This window comes from Lissotriton vulgaris, chromosome 9 (assembly GCF_964263255.1).
Source record: "Lissotriton vulgaris chromosome 9, aLisVul1.2, whole genome shotgun sequence".
In the NCBI taxonomy this organism is placed as follows: domain Eukaryota; kingdom Metazoa; phylum Chordata; class Amphibia; order Caudata; family Salamandridae; genus Lissotriton; species Lissotriton vulgaris.
The window spans coordinates 458537006-458556189 of NC_141697.1; the positions used below are offsets into that span (position 1 = coordinate 458537006).

The window sequence follows — 19184 nt, forward strand, 5'->3', positions numbered from 1 at the left end:
GCCAAATAACATATATCGATGTCGGCTAAGTTCATTATACAAGCCTCAACTGTCTGTGTTAATTCCTTGTAATATCCAGCAGGATTCTTACGTGGATCTGGCAAGGCCTGTTTCACCGCTAACACTTCAGCTCGCTTCCATGGAATGTGTATCCACACTCTTTGGAACTGTGCTGGAGCAGCTGCAATACCAGCATTATCATCACGTGCTATTGCTTCGCGCCAGATTGGAGGAACTTCCCTCATAGGATATTGGCGACTTAGCTTCATTTTTCCTCTTTCTAAGTCTCTCGGTGAACGAAGAGATGGATCATTCCTAAAACTTAAAATAAGTTCCATTGCTTCCTTTATATTATCACCCACTATCATTCCAGCAGCAAACTCTTTTTGAACTTTAATTAAATCTTCCAAATCTGATTCTACATCATCTTCTTCTATTTCTTCACGTAACAACGAGCACATCTCATCAAAGACATACCGTTGTGTTGGTTCCTTCCACTGCATAAATGTGTCTAACACATCTCTCGTACTATATCTTCTACTCTTCGAAATCCATCTGAGAGCCGTGGAATCTAAAATTCCCCGTTCCTCAGTACTTGGAAGCTGACTACGTCTCTGAACTGAATCAGGAGTAGGAGTCTTAATTAAAGTTTTATATAAAGGAGACAGCATATTAGTAACAGAATCAGTGATTCTTCGACGAACAGAAAGTGGAGTTAGCACACTCGCAGACGTAGAGAACGCAGTGGAGGTAGGAATAGATAACGGAACAGTAGGAGTATCGAGAAAAATAGTTTGTGGAATAGTAGGTACAGATGTAGGTATAGAGGCTGGTAGTGCAGGAAGAGGAGGAGCTGTAGGAACATTCACATTCATCACAGGAGGTACGGGAACTTGATTCTGAGGGACAGGAGCAGGAACACCAGGTTGTCCAGCAACCGGCAATTGAACATTCGGGACAAGTGGAGCCGTAGCACCTTGTGCATACGGTGGAGGTGACCGTAACAGATAAGATAACAGAGGATCGTTTTCGGAATCCTCCAGTATCTTAGCCATTTTCGATGGCAAGGCAGGATAGCACTTGTCAATCGCTAAGTTATGCTCTCTAATGGCTACATCTATGGCCTTCTCACACTCGTTAGCCTGCAACTGCTTAGCCGCTTGCTCTAGAGTCAACTCTTCTTGTTCTTTCTGTTCTTTCTTCAACCTTTTCATTTCTCTCTGTTTGGATTCTTTTCGCCAATAACGGAAAGAATCAAACATTGCCGGCCGGGCTTTCTTCCTAAACAATTTCGCTTCTAAGTTGTCGAGAATCTCGGGTTCAAAACTACCATGCAGTGGCCAACTAAGGACACCATCCTTCGCAGTGTAACGGACCCATACCTCATTATAAGATATAGGACCCACACCATGTTTACAATATAAATCATATAGGGGAGTCCCAATCGGAGGAACCAGACAAGAGTCCTCCAATCGTGAGTCACGGTTGCAACCAAAGCAAGACAACATTTTCCGACTTACCATTTTTCAGTCCGGAACACAAAACAAACAAAACACAAAACAGATATGTGCACTTGAACCAAGAATTTAGGCCTACCAAAACGAACTGTTGTATCGATACCCAAACTAAACCAAATAGATTATCTTAACCAGAACAACCTGTGATAATCCTACCAAGAACCAAACCAAACCAAGAACCAATCAAGGATTTTAGCAATCCTCACAAAGTAACCAGCTAGCTATCACTAAATACTTAACTGAGTCACTGAAGACGTCACCAAGGAGAAACCCGTCACGTTTCGCCGTACTAAGGACTGCACCTCGGGTCCAAGACAGGGCGACGGTCAAGGCAACGGCCCACTGCAGCCGTCCTGAACGGGAAACCCTCGTGGAAGAGAACTTCGGGCCACTTTTGCGATATGCCGGGATCGATGAAGTGGGGCGCCTCCCTCAGGAATCTTCACACGAAGCTTCTCGAACTCTTCGGGCTTTTGGACCGGTACCGAATGACGTCGCCCCACGTTGGGCGCCAATTGGAGTTCTGGACTTTTTGGTTCCGTCCAGAGGTGGCAGGGAACAACACCCAAAGACCCCGGAGTTCCACCTGCCTTGGTGCACAAATGAACAGAAACACAGGCTTCTCGATGGTGGCGTCAAAGACCAAAGGTTTATTACTGCAGGGACACAAAAGTCACAGATACTACACACGGGCAGAATCTAGGAGCCTGTTCAAATTGTACAAAGCGGGTTGCTCCTTATATACTAGTTTTTGGCCTTCAGGCGAATTCTTCACATGTTGGTACATTCCCAAAACCTTTGTGTCATAGACAATAAATATTTGGCGTGCACAGGAACCGTTGATAAAATCTGATACGAAACATCTACGAAGAGGGGTTCCCACTAGTTCATCACAATTCCCTGTCAATATTGCATTCAGGACCCGGACCGCCTCATTGTAAAGTTCGTTACCTCCCCCTAATAAAGTTTCAGAAAGAAAGGAACGGAGCCAGGTGTGGAAGATAGGAAACGGGATAAGAGATGCTTGTGGGTTGTAAATGGGCAAGGCTACCGGCTTCGGCCGCCTAATCATGATCAGGACAATGGACACGAAGACCAGTTTGGCAGGACTGGCCTCGGGCAGAGGAGGCAGCCTTTGTCGAGTCATGCAGCTACAGCATGATCTGGTTTAAGGTGTACGTGTCATGAAAGAGGTGAATCTCCGGCTAAGGCTACGTGTCCTTAATCGAAATGAAGTGATCAGAGGTTATTGCGTATGTGAGGGCAAGAAACACAAAATGGCTGCCATGATCTAAGATGGATGCCGTGGGTAGATCAGAAATATGTCAATAAAAGGAGTGCTCTTGCTTGTAGCGTAGCGAAAACACCAGGGTATGCTAAATGGATCATTTGCGGTTCACTGATACCAATATTATGTATTTCTGACAAACTTGAAAACACAGGTTCAAATCGTCACGGAACCGTCACGGAACCTCATGCCTTCACTGCGGATCCGCGTCCGCACCATCTGGTGTTTTGATGGTAGGATTGGAAGACGAGGAAGCGCCATTCCAGTACGTGCTTCCTTGTGCACAATTCACAACAATAAGGCAGAGTTGCAGACTGCGGGCCACCCCTTCACCCAACCGGGGTCAGAACCAATTTTAATTTTGACTGAACCAGCGCACCCACTGGGGAATCATATTTTGCACTACAACACCCATAAGGCCGCAGTGACGGCCTCGCCCCGCCCAGGGGCAGGTGTTATGCACATTACAAACTGCAGCGAGTTCTTCATGTTATACTGAACGCCACAGATGAAGGGAGTTGGTTCCTCCCGAAACGCGTCTGGCGAAAAAGACTTTGAAGTGGTTTCCCTGTCTTTCTACAACGAGCATGCTGTGAATAAACCAGGTGTCTTACTATTACAAGCTTCCAGGTGGTCTTTTCCAACGTGGGTATCTGGAATCGATGGATGTATTGCGGCCATTCCCGGTCGCGGAGAAGACCCTCTGCCTTCACTGCGGATCCGCGTCAGCACCATCTGGTGTTTTGATGGTAGGATTGGAAGACGAGGAAGCGCCATTCCAGTACGTGCTTCCTTGTGCACAATTCACAACAATAAGGCAGAGTTGCAGACTGCGGGTCACCCCTTCACCCAGCCGGGGTCAGAACCAATTTTAATTTTGACTGAACCAGCGCACCCACTGGGGAATAATATTTTGCACTACAACACCCATAAGGCCGCAGTGACGGCCTCGCCCCGCCCAGGGGCAGGTGCTATGCACATTACAAACTGCAGCGAGTTCTTCATGTTATACTGAACGCCACAGATGAAGGGAGTTGGTTCCTCCCGAAACGCGTCTGGCGAAAAAGACTTTGAAGTGGTTTCCCTGTCTTTCTACAACGAGCATGCTGTGAATAAACCAGGTGTCGTACTATTACAAGCTTCCAGGTGGTCTTTTCCAACGTGGGTATTTGGAATCGATGGATGTATTGCGGCCATTCCCGGTCGCGGAGAAGACCCTCTGCCTTCACTGCGGATCCGCGTCAGCACCATCTGGTGTTTTGATGGTAGGATTGGAAGACGAGGAAGCGCCATTCCAGTACGTGCTTCCTTGTGCACAATTCACAACAATAAGGCAGAGTTGCAGACTGCGGGTCACCCCTTCACCCAACCGGGGTCAGAACCAATTTAAATTTTGACTGAACCAGCGCACCCACTGGGGAATAATATTTTGCACTACAACACCCATAAGGCCGCAGTGACGGCCTCGCCCCGCCCAGGGGCAGGTGTTATGCACATTACAAACTGCAGCGAGTTCTTCATGTTATACTGAACGCCACAGATGAAGGGAGTTGGTTCCTCCCGAAACGCGTCTGGCGAAAAAGACTTTGAAGTGGTTTCCCTGTCTTTCTACAACGAGCATGCTGTGAATAAACCAGGTGTCTTACTATTACAAGCTTCCAGGTGGTCTTTTCCAACGTGGGTATCTGGAATCGATGGATGTATTGCGGCCATTCCCGGTCGCGGAGAAGACCCTCTGCCTTCACTGCGGATCCGCGTCAGCACCATCTGGTGTTTTGATGGTAGGATTGGAAGGCGAGGAAGCGCCATTCCAGTACGTGCTTCCTTGTGCACAATTCACAACAATAAGGCAGAGTTGCAGACTGCGGGTCACCCCTTCACCCAACCGGGGTCAGAACCAATTTTAATTTTGACTGAACCAGCGCACCCACTGGGGAATAATATTTTGCACTACAACACCCATAAGGCCGCAGTGACGGCCTCGCCCCGCCCAGGGGCAGGTGTTATGCACATTACAAACTGCAGCGAGTTCTTCATGTTATACTGAACGCCACAGATGAAGAGAGTTGGTTCCTCCCGAAACGCGTCTGGCGAAAAAGACTTTGAAGTGGTTTCCCCGTCTTTCTACAACGAGCATGCTGTGAATAAACCAGGTGTCTTACTATTACAAGCTTCCAGGTGGTCTTTTCCAACGTGGGTATCTGGAATCGATGGATATATATATATATATATAAAGCGCTCCAAACTCCGAAAAGATTTCCGAAGGAGACGACACAGCGTGGTGGTAGAACCTTCTTTATTTTTCAAAGTCGCTTACGACGCGTTTCGCCTGACCCAGCAGGCTTGGTCACGATAGTTTTTGTGCATACACATACATACATTTAAAGTGCTCAGTGCTGACGTGATACATCACGTGACAAACAAATTAATAGAAATGGAAAAGTTATTTACATATGTTATCGACGTGCACAACAATCTAGTCAATGCTTACTGTTTTCCAATTACATTTTCAGAGAAGCTTTTAAAGAAATGCAATTTATGTAAATAACGCAACTGATCAAAGTGGAACAAAACTGTAAAAGAATGAATAGGAAACAAATACTTATTCCTCTTAAAATTCATCATTCCTCGACCCGAATTCAGGATATTTTCACACAGTTTTTGGTAAAACTAATACAGCCCAAGTGGGCTAATTTTAATCAACCAAACCACTTCAAACAGCAATTCATAAGCGATAATCAGCTTCTAATTTCAATATTATTTGACTAATATTTTGACTGTGCACAGATGATATGCTGGTACTAATTCCAGAAAAAATAAAGCCCCAGTGGGCAAACCCAATCCTTTCTATTTATTCTTAGCAAGAGCACTTAGTTAAAACAATTAGTTACTTTAACTCCTAGAGGAATTGAACTTTTGTTATTGCAGGAAGTCAAATATACCACAAAGATTTAACTATTTTAAAGTCATAAGCTGAATCATAGGTGGGTGTATAGATCCTCTTCAATATTTAATCCATACGGGCTTTTTGTATTTAATTCAACTATGTACCATGACTCTAGTTTGCGCAGTCTTTTTACCCTATCTCCCCCTCTTTCATTTAAGGGCACGCAATCAATCACATAATAGGACAGACTGTTTACATTTTTATCATGGAATTTCTCGAAGTGTCGGGCGACTGGGTATGTTCTATCAGCATTTTTTATTGCCCTCAAATGTTGTAGTATACGTTGGTGGACGGGTTTAATTGTACTACCAACATACTGTAAATTACATCCACAGCTCAAAACATAAATCGAGAATTCCGTTTTGCAGTCAAACTGTCCTTTGATTTTTTTCATCCTGTTTGAGAGGCCTGGTTTATATGTACTGGTGTTCCTCCCATGCTCACAAGCCTTACATTTTTTACATTTGAGGAACCCATCCTTTCTGGCCAACCAATCACTTTTCTTAGGCTTCTTTTTTGTCTTAGTCAGTATGGTCTTAACTAACAACTGTTTAAAGGATTTCGCCTTTCTAAAAGTAATCAGGGGTCTGGTGCTTAAAGCTGGACCAATAATTGGGTCATTTTTAATGACATGCCAATGCCTGCTTAGTATTTTCCTTACCGAACCATGCAATTTGTTGTAGTTCGTGATTATTCTGCACTCATTCCCTTCCTGTTTCTTCATTCTCCTGTCCCTGAAAAGAACCTCCTCTCTTGTCTTTTGTCTGACTTTGTTGAAAGATGTCTCAAGGCAGTTGTTACTGTACCCTCTTTGCTTAAAACGCTGATGCAAATCATTTAAAGCATTCTCTCTGTCTTGTGAGTCGCTGCAATTCCTCAACACTCTAAGACCCTCCCCATAAGGGATACTGTTTACCAAGCAAGTAGGATGGAAGCTACTGGCATGTAGCACAGTGTTTCCGGAGGTCTCCTTCCTATATATCTTAGTTTGTATTCTGCCATCCTTTACATAAACAGTAAGATCTAAGAAATTGACAGATTCAGTGCTGGCGGTACTAGTGAATTTAAGATTCAAACTGTTCTGCTGTATCTTTGCCAGAAAGAGGTTGAGGTCTATCATGGAGCCTTTCCAGACAACAAATAAGTCATCAATAAAACGACTCCAATGGAGGATGTTATTCTCACATTCATGTTGGTACTGCTTCCGGATCACCTGCTCCTCCCACCAGCCCATATGCAAATTCGCATAGCTGGGGGCGAAGCAGGTGCCCATCGCAGTACCACAGGTTTGATGGAACAGTTCATTATTAAAAATGAAGAAATTATTTTTCAAACAGGTAGAAACCATAGACAACAACATTTGCGTGTGGGCCCATAGTTTGATTGGTCTGGTTCCTAAAAAATGTCTAATGGCATTTAAGCCATCACTGTGTTTAATGCTTGTGTACAGTGTGGTAACATCAATAGTTACCTAAATCAAATCATCCTCCCAAGGTATGTCATAGATGGATTTCAGAAAATCCCCTGTATCAAGAATATATGATGGTAATTGTGATGCCAGGGGATTAAGGAAGGAATCAATAAATTTGGAGGTGTTCTCCAACCCACTCCCAATGGCAGAAATAATTGGTCTACCGGGGGGGTTGTATATGTCCTTATGCACCTTCGGGAGCAAATAAAACACGGGGGTAACTGGATTAGATATCTTCAAAAATTTCAATTCATCATGGGTGATTAGGGATTGGCTATACCACTTCTCCAAATCTGAATTGTACTCAGCATGGCTATTAAACATCACTTCTTGTTTAATCCTGACATAACAAGCTCTATTATTAAGTTGTTTGTAGGCTTCAGATATATATTTCTGCCTGTCCCAGAGAACCACGTTCCCACCCTTATCCGCATTCCGAACAATACAGTTTTCATTTTGCTTGATTTTTTCAATAAGGGTTGCCTGAGCTTTTTCCTGCTTGTTAAATTTTTTATTGCACACACTGGTACACTTTTCCAGATTCTTTAGATCATTTACCACCAAATCATTGAAGATATCAATATTGTCCCGTGCAGTGTAAGGAGTGAAGCGCGACCTCGGGCGAAAACCAGTTGGGTCGCTAGCATTGATGATTAGTCCTTCAGCTCTTGCCACTTCATCTGCGTGGCTCATAAGTTCCGAAGGTCCTACTGTTTCCTCTTCCTCAAAGTTTTCATCATTGCCATCTGTCCTAAAAGGTGGATGAAAGTCTAACATGAGGTCCATATCTTGTACATTCAATTCACCAGGAATACTCCCACTATTGCTAGGGTTCAAAACTCCGCTGCTAGAGCTTGGGTTCATAGTGAAGTGTTTTTTTAATTTCAGCAATCTGGCAAACTTGAAGATGTCGATGCGTGTTTGAACATAATTGAACTCGGCTTCAGGGCAAAATGACAGGCCTAAGTCGAGTGTTTGTTCCTCCTCTGTGGAAAGTTCCAGATCTGTTAGATTAATTATTGATGATTGTTGTTGGCACACAGTTGGGACAATGATTGTTGGCAGTTGTGCATCTACTCTTTGTTTTGCCCCTTGGCGTCTTTTGCGCCTTTGCCTCTGCCTTTTGCCCTTGGAGGTTTGGCGTAGTCTACCTTGGTTCTTGGGCGGAGGTTGAAGCGCCGGTCCTCTTGAAAAAAAGTGAGTTCATCTATTACAGTGGGAATTTTTTCTCCCATTACACCACTAGGACCTTCATCCGCCGAGGTTGGTATATCCGAGCTAGGTACACTGCTCGCCCCAGATTGAGATACTTGTTGTTTCTGGGTAGCGCTGCTCATTTTTAGTCTCCTCACATTTTCGAACTTCTTGGCAAAAGTATAGATCTGCCCACGATCATAATCTTTCTTGTCCCTTATGAATTTTTGAGCCTTTCGTTCCTTAATGGAGGTTGCCAGTTTTTTTATGCGTTCCCCCATCTCCTTTTTGTAAACGGTTATCGGCTCTTGATTTTCTTCTTTTGCCAACATATCATTGATTTGGCTTATTTCCTCTAGCATCTTAGCGCGATCTTTCTCTGCATATTTAATTAGGATCCTAAGCATGCGGAATGAGGATTCTTGGTTGTTGTCCGCCCACTCCTGCAACATCAGCGGGTCAGGGTCCTCATAGGTTGGGGCCACAAGTATTCTTAACCCCCTTGGGATTCGCCCTACTTCAAGATATCTTTGTAGGGATCTCGACTCCCACCATTTAGAGAGTTCCCCTCTGGACAATTTCTCAAGACGCTTTAAGCGGATCAGGACATCAGGCATCTTCTCATTGCGCGCTTTAGTTGTTTGCTGTTTAGCCGCCACACCAGTGGTTACCTCGTCAAAGATCAGTAGCGCTTCCCGCTCACGCTCGTTCATTTCCTCTTCTAGCGACATTTCGAGGACTTTGCAGTACTTCCTCGTCTACGCGTTCTCTCACCAACCGCTAGCGTGGGGTTGAATCCAATTTCAAAGCCCCAGCGTAGCTTTCCCTCTTCCTCGATACCACGGACACTCAATGCCTCGAACCACACACTACGCCCTTCCCGCCGTCAGATAAATCCCAGGTGCTCGCGTTTTTGCGCACTCACCCTTGAAACCTGAAACGGCGTTTTCTTCGGCGAGCGGGTTCAGGGCACAGCGAAGAGTACTCTGTAGCTTCTCTTTCTTCTTCCGTGGGAGGAGGACGGCAGCAAACAAAACACCTCCGAATGCTCACGAACGGCTGCTGTCTCCAAACCAGAGGGCGTGTCGTCTTTCCGGCCTCATGAGCAAGGCAGGATTCACATAAAGCGCTCCAAACTCCGAAAAGATTTCCGAAGGAGACGGACGACACAGCGTGGTGGTAGAACCTTCTTTATTTTTCAAAGTCGCTTACGACGCGTTTCGCCTGACCCAGCAGGCTTGGTCACGATAGTTTTTGTGCATACACATACATACATTTAAAGTGCTCAGTGCTGACGTGATACATCACGTGACAAACAAATTAATAGAAATGGAAAAGTTATTTACATATGTTATCGACGTGCACAACAATCTAGTCAATGCTTACTGTTTTCCAATTACATTTTCAGAGAAGCTTTTAAAGAAATGCAATTTATGTAAATAACGCAACTGATCAAAGTGGAACAAAACTGTAAAAGAATGAATAGTAAACAAATACTTATTCCTCTTAAAATTCATCATTCCTCGACCCGAATTCAGGATATTTTCACACAGTTTTTGGTAAAACTAATACAGCCCAAGTGGGCTAATTTTAATCAACCAAACCACTTCAAACAGCAATTCATAAGCGATAATCAGCTTCTAATTTCAATATTATTTGACTAATATTTTGACTGTGCACAGATGATATGCTGGTACTAATTCCAGAAAAAAAATATATATATATATATATTCAACCCACCTTAACTTTTCAGACACTCATAGACCCACTCATTCTTCAATACACCTTAGTATATGTATATATGCGCTAAGGTGTATTGAAGAATGAGTGGGTCTATGAATGTCTGCATCATTTTCAAATCCCTGTTCTCATGCTCTCCTGCCTTCATCTCTTCTTGTTTACTTGCCTATGTCCCTTCCCGTCACCTCAGATCCTCAGCTCACAACCTCCTGATTACCCCTAGATTTAACCGCAAGAAACATGGAGGAGCTTGCTTCTCCTTTCTTGCTCCGGCCAACTGGAATTCCCTCCCTCTTGCCATTCGTCTGTCTACCGACTATTGTTGCTTTCGCAACTCTTTAAAAACTTACCTGTTTCGTTTGGCGCATGCCTAGCTGCCCGGCCCCTGAATGTTCTCCATCTACCCGGTCTTGAGCGCCAAGAAACCAATTGGTGTATGTGCGCGGTACCAAATCCTTTTTAATAATAATAATAATAATAATAATGTCTGATTACATGATTGCGTAGGTGCGTAACTGTATAAGTGAGTGAACTAACGTGTCTAAGTGAATGCATGGGTTAGTGACTAATCTGTATGAATGTCTGTATCAGTCTTTCAGTTGGTGTGTAAGTGGCTGCATGGATTGATGCGTACCTACATGACTTTCTATATGGGTTAATGATTGGTTGTCTGAGTACCTGTATGGGTGCCTGAGTCTGTGTGAGGTGTGTTACTCCCTGTATGGATGTATGAGTGGGTGATTCACTGGGGGTATGGGTTCATGAGTGCATCTGTAAGGGGTTGTAGGGGTGGGTGAGTGTGTGTATGGCTGTGTTGGTGAGTGAATGGATGTCTCAGTGGTGCATGTGTGAATAACTACATATGTGAAAGGCAGTATATGTGAGTGTTGGAGTATATAAACAACTATATGTGAGATTGAGTGATTGTGGGAGTGGCGTTATGGATGAGTGTGTTCTTGCAGAAGAGAGTAAGTATGTGTTAGTATCTGTATGAATAAGTGAGGTGGTGTGTGTGTATATAGCTAAATAATGAGTAAATCAGTGTTATTGAATCTTTGGTTGACTGACTAGGTGTGTGATAACTATGGGTGTATGAGTGCATATATCAATGGCTGTATTGATGAGTGACTGCGTGTATGAGTGACTGAGTGGGTATGTACTAACTGGTATTGGTGTGTCTATGGTTTCGAGGATGGTAGTCTGTATTTTAGAGTAGGTGTATGAAAAATTATATTAGGGTGTTATGAGGTGCATCAGATATTAATTGGATGATGTCATCAGTGATGTAATTTGAGATGTCATGATGTCACTGACCATGTCATGAGTGATGTAATATGTGACGTCATCAGCAGTGCATTGTGGGGGCACGAGATGTAGTTAGCTCAACTAACTAGAACGGCTGAATTTCTCTGGTTTGAATTGTCCAACTAACTAGAACGTCCCTCAAACTTGTGTTTTTTACAGTGAATTTTCAAGGTTTGTTAAATGCTAATTTCTAACTCTAATGTCCCTGACACCTATTTTTTGTTTAGTGAATTTCTAAAGTTTTTTTTAATGCCAATTCCTTACTATAACGTCCCCGAAAAACTCTTTTTTTCAGTGAGTTTCTAAGGTTTTTTTAAATGTTTATTACTAACTAGAACATCCCTGAAACCTCTGTTTTTTAGTGAATTTCTAAGGTTTTTCAAATGGTAATTACTAACTAGAACATCCCGGAAACATATGTTTTTTTTCAATGAATTTCAAAGGTTTTTTAAATGCATATTTCTAATTTTGAGGTAGTAGTTGCGTTTGCAGAGTAGTGCAGAAAGGGGCATGGGACTTCAACCGGCGCTCAGGAATTCCGCTGTGTAGGACTTACAAGAGGTACCAAGAGAGCTTTTGGCCACCAGAGTCCCTCAGGAGTAAAGAAGACTTCATCCCCGAACCAGTACTGTGCCAGGTGGTGCTTTGGCAGAGTGGTGGAGAAAGGTGACCGTGACCTCCGTAGACCTCCTTATTAATCCATATGGAAAGTAACATGGAGAAAACGTGTTTTGAGGACCCCTCTTTTTTCTGGGCCCCCACTTGACGAATTAGTTCGAAACTTTCAAGACAGGAGCTGACCGGAGGGGGTCATTAGTTTGGAAAATTTCACGAAGATTCGTCAAATGACGCCAAAGATAATGGCAAATCAAAAAATGCTTTTCCTATGGAAACTAGGTCCTAACTATAACTACCTAATTGGCGACCGCCAGTAGGATATAACCTATATATATCCTTGAGGACGCACTTGACAGTAAACCACCATCCGGTTTATTCTTACAACAACCCACTGCAGCACTCCCTCCAGAAAGTTACATTTTTTATTCACCTGATGCGTTTCGAGGCCAACGCCTCTTAATCATAGGCTGCTTCAGTCACAGATTAATCAATTTCTGACATGCCGACCCCCAGTGGGCCTCGCCTCGTGCTTTTTTGTTCTTCACTGCATGCTTTGACTTGTCTTCCTAAAGAACTAAAAATCAAACCTTTAGTAGGTTCCGTGAAAAACATCCGCCTATATTAATACATTTTTTACTCCCTTAGTAGGGTCCAGAGTGCTGAGGCGGGCAGACTAATGCCGTTTACTGTGCTGCACAAATGGCACATATAATATTCAAGCCAAAGGAATAAATATTAAAGCCCAATTTAATTAAAAGACTGGCATTTATTTTATTAAAAGTGGCAGCATGTCTTTTCTTATGCGTTTCGGACGTAAGGTATGGCCATATTCATAGGCGAGACAGATATCAATGCAATTCATCGCATGCCTTAAGTAGCAGTACACATGTGACCATAGGGCAGTCCTACTGTTTCCATAAACTTTTTAACCCAATAAACTTGGGATAATCCTCTCCCGCGAGTGCTGGTCATTGCAAAGAAATATTTATATATGTATCCTTAGGCATCCCATCTTGTGACCACCTCTTGCAGCGGCACATCCAATACCGACAATGTCCACATACAAGTTTTCTTCTTTGTTTTTATTTTTTCATAATTTCCATGTGCATATATCTCCAAGTGGCGTTAGTTAGTTAGGTGTTGAAATGGGTTTACAACTAACTTTATAAACCTATAAAAAACTGAAATGTGTGAGTTATAATTCATTGAATTAACTAGGAGTTGACCCCCACTGCTTATGACCTCTTATATTACATATCTCGTGCTATGTTAATTAACATCATTGATGACATCTCAAACATGGAAATACATCCATATAGCAACACAGAGGGACTTTGAGAAGCCATCTTCTGCCATTGGTTGGTCTGACTGCCATTTAATCTCTGCTTCCATGCATGGCACCCTACTGCAAGAGGTATTGGTTAAGTCCACATCAGCCGATGGACCTCCTGCCCTATGAAGGATGGCAGTTTCGCATCAATTTGCATATCCACCTTAAAATGAGTGTGCTTCAGTGTAGGGTCCTGTTGGCCAGTCTTTTAGTTTGCGATGTACTCCTTTTATTCATAGTTCCCCTTTCATTTATGAGCTTCTTTATTTATTTTAACTTTTCTTCAGAGGATACTACTGCTCTCCTGGCAGCTATCCATGTAGCCACTTCCAGTAAACTGGGTGACTGTTATGAAATACTGTTGTCCAATATGTATCGTTGTCTTACTGTTCCAAGAAGGCCAACACGTTGCTAATAAATGGGACGGAATCATAAAACAATGACGGACTAAGTACAATACCTCTGCACGATGCTGTTAAGTTTGCAATTGCAGGCATACACCCACAGTGTTTAGATGGCAGCACGCTTTATTTTTTCCACCTGTATTTCAAAATGTATTTTGCATATGTTGGTGAGTTTGTGTATTTTTTGCAGTTGTGCCAGAGGGTGAATACAGTAATGTCAGCAGATGGAGGCACAAGTGAAAGATATGTGACCAATTGCATGTATGATGATTTGAGTGTCCAAACCTAGTGGTGACCAGGGCCGGACTGGGAACCACAACCGGCCCTGGCAAAGAGCTTGCCCCCCCCCCCCCCACCCCCCCCCCCCCCCCCATGCTGCAAAAACGGCCCTGTAAAAAAACGGCCCCTAGGTGACCAAAACCGGCCCCCACCCGTGTGGCGCACCGGAGGGATTTTCCGGTGCCCGCTATGGCCAGTCCAGCCCTGTCGGTGACACAAAAGGCACTTCCATTCAAATTCTGGAACTGTCAGCATTGTCAATGCTTGTTATGCACTTGACAATGTGTGCTTCCTTGGCGCTAAGGTGTTCTTTGTGTTCCAGCATTGCCAGTGAAAGGTTTTTGTAGACCATGACACAGGGGTTGTTTTTAGAACTTTTCCTATTTTATGAATAGTATTTCACTTTTAGTGTACTGGTTTATTGGAGCTCTAATTAAAGCGGTTGGTCAGGGCCCTGTGAGGCGTTTATGCTCCTTGGAGGTCAACATGATATGACCTTGATCACCCATTTATTATATTTTTGTCAGCACTTTCAGTGCAACAAGTAGTAATCTTACTGGACTTAAATTGAAAGTAGAACCTTGTTTTAACCTATTGAGCATTTTTAAATATGTTAAATATGTTTTCATTCTTGGGTACTTAAAGCATAGTTTGATGTTCTCTAACTTTTGAGATGAACCGTAAATATGTAGCAAAATGAACCTTCTATTTTCTGGTCTGTTTTGTAGCAGATAACCAACTATACAAGAACAGTACTTTATACTTGTGTTTATGAGAATTCCTATGTTTTGTGACCTTTATGTGGCATTGAAACTAGTATGTGCCTTGCCTGTTTTATTGTGTAATTGTAGATTGTGAAAAAACACAGCTTGAAAGCTGGAAATCATTAATTGCTGAGCTTGGATTGATGACCGCCATCTAATTATTGCTGTGCTTTCAGTCCCGTAGTGTAGACAAGCAGCACGCTGTGCTGAACTATGACACCGAAAAGGATGAGCACTGGGTGAAGGATCTCGGGAGCTTAAATGGGGTAAGTAGTGAAATGTTCATTGAATGTTTCATTTGTTTTCTACTGTCTTAAGGGAAATGTAAAAGCTAGATTATTTACAAAGAGTAATATTTCTTTCCTTCAGGCTGGAGTAGTGCTTCCATTACTTTTCATTGTGAGTTTTTCGTATTCAGTATAATTTTCCTTACTATGACATTTAATAACCCTCCTTCATGAAAACTGATCTAGCTGGTGGGATTGCAGTTTAGATTTCTTTTCTTTTAGACCTACAATTTGTAGTATGGTGGTGTTCATTTTTGTAACTATAGGAAGAGCTAGAGAGGTTGATATGGAATTGCATAGTACTGAGTCTTAAAAAATCGAAATTATTTTCTTTGTACAGTTAAACAATTACAAAATGATTAATATAAAAATCTAACAATAAAAACAACATGCCTGTCATATAAAATATAATATAGAAAGATTATCTATCGATTTACCCTGTTCATTCATTTTCCCTATAAATGACTCAGTTAATTTTATAAATTGCAATGTCTTCCCTTGCCCTTTTATACAAGTAGGAATTGCAAGGATGGAGATCGTTTTTATTTAACTTCTACCTAAATGTTAATTAGTCTGAACTTTGGTCACTTAGCCTTGAATTGAAAATAATGTTCTTTTTTTAGATTAGGCATTCTGTGATTTTTTTTTTATAGTGAATCCAAATGTGGCTGCACATTTAAATATCCATTTATAAATGGACATGGCCTTCCATCAAAATGCTTAGTTCTATATTCTGTGTAGCTATTATTTAGCTTCACAGAAATTACTTTCACCTGTGGCATCACATGATCCTTTTGTTCGATTTTGAAGGTAACTGATCAGTGTTTACTAGCTGTCCTAACGAAAAATTTCAATTCTATTAATGACACAGAGGCGATGATCACACTTTACTTTCTTCGATTTTATGAACAGCAGCCCTTACTTAAAACATTAACAGACTTCATTTCCCATAAACCCAAGAGAAAAAGTCACAATTCAAACAGAATCAACATCAAATCAGATGATGCCAGGACCTGTCCATAGTCCCACGATGTTGCTGCTTTCTCTTTCTTCCTGCAACTGCAGACCTAGAGTAGCATTCTTAATCCTGCTTTTGACCCCCAAAGAAACAATTGAACAAGCATGTATGAAACTTGAACCAGTAATACAAAACTAACAAACGTGCATAAGATAGTCTCATTTAGTACAGACCTTAAACTTGCAAGCTAAAGGAATTTAACATACTCACCCTTAACAAAAGCATATCCTGCTTAAAGGAGGGGAGCCATGCGGTGGGTTAATCCTCACCTCTCTGTCCTTAATAGAATTTAAAGTTTCCGTTAGGATAGCTAGGAAATCTTTCATTCTTTGGAAAGGCTGGAGGTCTGTCTTTGTAGATTCCCTTCTGCGCCAGGCTACCTGTGAGCAGTTACCGGATTGTCACGACGGTAGTCTCGCATGCACAACCTGCACACACATGTACACACGTGTTCAAGTGTAAGCAGACTGGTGCCCCTTAGCCTACCTGCGCAGAGACCTTATCTTAAAAGGTGGACAAGTTCAATAAACACGCTCAGTTCAATTACTGTGAAGTTAGTGCAAGTGGGTCTAGTGTAGTGAGATTCGCCCACAGTAAGGGTCCCAAACTTGGTGATCAAAAGCCAAATGTATCCTGGTGAACTAAAGGTGGAACCTGTTTGCCATACCTCCCAATTCATTTGTAAATTTCCACTATTTCTATAGCATTTTGCACTGTGGATAGTCTGCTTGTAAGAGGCAGTTATGCTGATAAGGGCATAGGAGCACAGAGAAATAAAAAAAAGGGTTAGTCATTCCATTTGTATACCACACCACCAGTACTGGGATTTAATTGAATGAATCGGTGTATTCGAAAACGTAGTCATTTTTCCTTTGGCCAGTCAACTGGTCCAAACTATGAAAAGCAATGATATGTAAAAGGAAAGCCCAGAGCTGCCGCGAGTGAATATAGCAATTAATTAAAGTGATCTGCCGAAGTTAATATATTTTATCAAGTGGATGCCAGAAAAAAACAAAGACTATCAGTGCTGTGTTTAATAAAACGTGGTTAGACTTTAAATAAAAGGGAGGGCCCTTTATTATGATACAACGCCACAAACGAAGCACTTTGACTTAAATGTGACTACTGTAACAGGCCAAATTTCACGATTTTTTTTTCTTTTACAGTGACTTGCTTCAGAACGTTAATGCACTTACTGTAATTAGACTGCTTGCAGAGAGGTGTTTACTCTGTTGTTTTACTGCATTCTGTCTATTTTTTTTCCTAGACCTTTGTGAATGATGTTCGAATTCCGGACCAGAAATACATCACCCTGAAACTCAACGACATTATTCGCTTTGGCTACGATATCCTTTTATCAGCAGAATTTGACGTGTTGAATAATGCAGAGCCCATGTCAGGAGGTGTCTTTCTTTCTCGGATGCTCGGCTTCCGCGCAGTCTCTGTTTGATCTGTGCTGAAGGTTGTGCCAGGAATGGAACTCAGTGAATTAAAAATACATTTGAAAAATCTACAATAAATACTATAAAATCTTTTTTAAATGCACGGAAGGCCTTCTCAAGAAAATATAATGGAAATGAGCTATATTACTTTTTAATGAAGATGATCCTAGGCATATTTTATTTGAATATTCATTTAACATATTATAATGAACTCGCTCAGTTGCAACTCTAATGTACTGTTCAATCTGTATGATCCGCTATTCAAACTCTTAAGATACCAATTTAATTCATAAACGAGTATTGCAAAAATTCCCAAATGATTGTTTTGGCGGGGGCTTTCATGTGGTACCATAATTTGTCAAAACGTTTAATAAGTTATCATACACCAGTGGGGTTTGATTCAGAATGGCACACACATAAACGAGGTTGGTCTGCTGATAGTATTGTTCCTGGTGGAATTGTGGCTAAAGATAACTTTTAGAATGAGTCTGCTAATAACTGGCACCTGTGTCACAGTGAGCCAGTTTGACTGTAAGTAGTCTAAGAGACTAGTAGCAAGGTGCAAAAAACACAACCTCATTTAAAGGTTAACAAAGAGATTTCTGGGCCAGATGCATTAACACTGTCGCAAATACTATTTTTCCGAACAGTGTGGAATTTTGCAAACGAGTCTTTATATGTTAGGTCACACGCTTTGGAATCTTAGTCATTGCATTCCAACCTGCTTCATCTACATTCAGAAGGTCGGTCGCAAATTGTGACTCACTACGATTGATGGCCGTCACAGGAATGGTGACATGCTGGAATCATGAGACCATCATGTCTGTGATTGCATTTTCTTTTTTTTTTTAAATGCAACCTATTTTCGTAAAGGAAATTGGAATTTCACCTTTCTAACAGTGTGTGTGAGAGTAGATAGTTGTCCCCTGCTTACTCCCCATAAACTTTTTTTGTATTCACAAAGTGTAAGAGGTCAGAAAGGCACCCCTCCAATTTTGTTTATTGCTTACCACCCCATGGTGGCAGTCGATAACATTTCAATGTTTTGTGACCGGTTTTCATTTGCAAAACATTGATACATAAGAAATTGTTATTTGGAAGGGACGCCCTAAATACACCCTTTCCAAAGATCCGTTTTTTTTGTGCCCTTGTGGAGCAATTTTGTGAATCTGTAACCTGTTACTGAATCGCCAAATGGGTTTAGGACAGGGCAACAAACATTTTTAGACCGAACTGTGATTTAGAGCGTTTGCAACCACAACAATGCTTTTTACATCTAGCCCCTTGTTTGCTGTCCCTGCTGTGTGTGCGCACACAAATTGCATTGCTTAACATAGACCCAAATTCAGTTGGTTTATATTAAAGAATGGTTTTCTATAAGGCAGTAGTAACCTGTTTATGAGAAAGAGGGATGGGGGAGTTGCCCCTACTAGACTAGAGATGCTTATCTATCCCCATGTTATACCACGTTAGTGCTGAAATCCATGCCTCCTTTTCATCCAGTAACCTTCATTCTGCCATCCCTGCTAGTTGCCTCCCAAGCTGACATTCAAATACAACCACCCTGGCGGACATGTTTG

General features: G+C 42.0%; 1 protein-coding gene across 2 annotated transcripts in view; it reads left to right on the forward strand.

The window, feature by feature from the left end:
• Positions 1-19184, forward strand: part of CEP170B (centrosomal protein 170B) — a 415026-nt gene that overhangs the window by 131996 nt on the left and 263846 nt on the right. For both annotated transcript variants that reach the window (XM_086937908.1, XM_086937909.1), the window contains exons 3-4: positions 15034-15123; positions 17430-17508. In XM_086937908.1, the coding sequence (XP_086794034.1) occupies positions 15034-15123; positions 17430-17508 (169 nt within the window). The remainder of the gene's footprint in view (positions 1-15033; positions 15124-17429; positions 17509-19184) is intronic.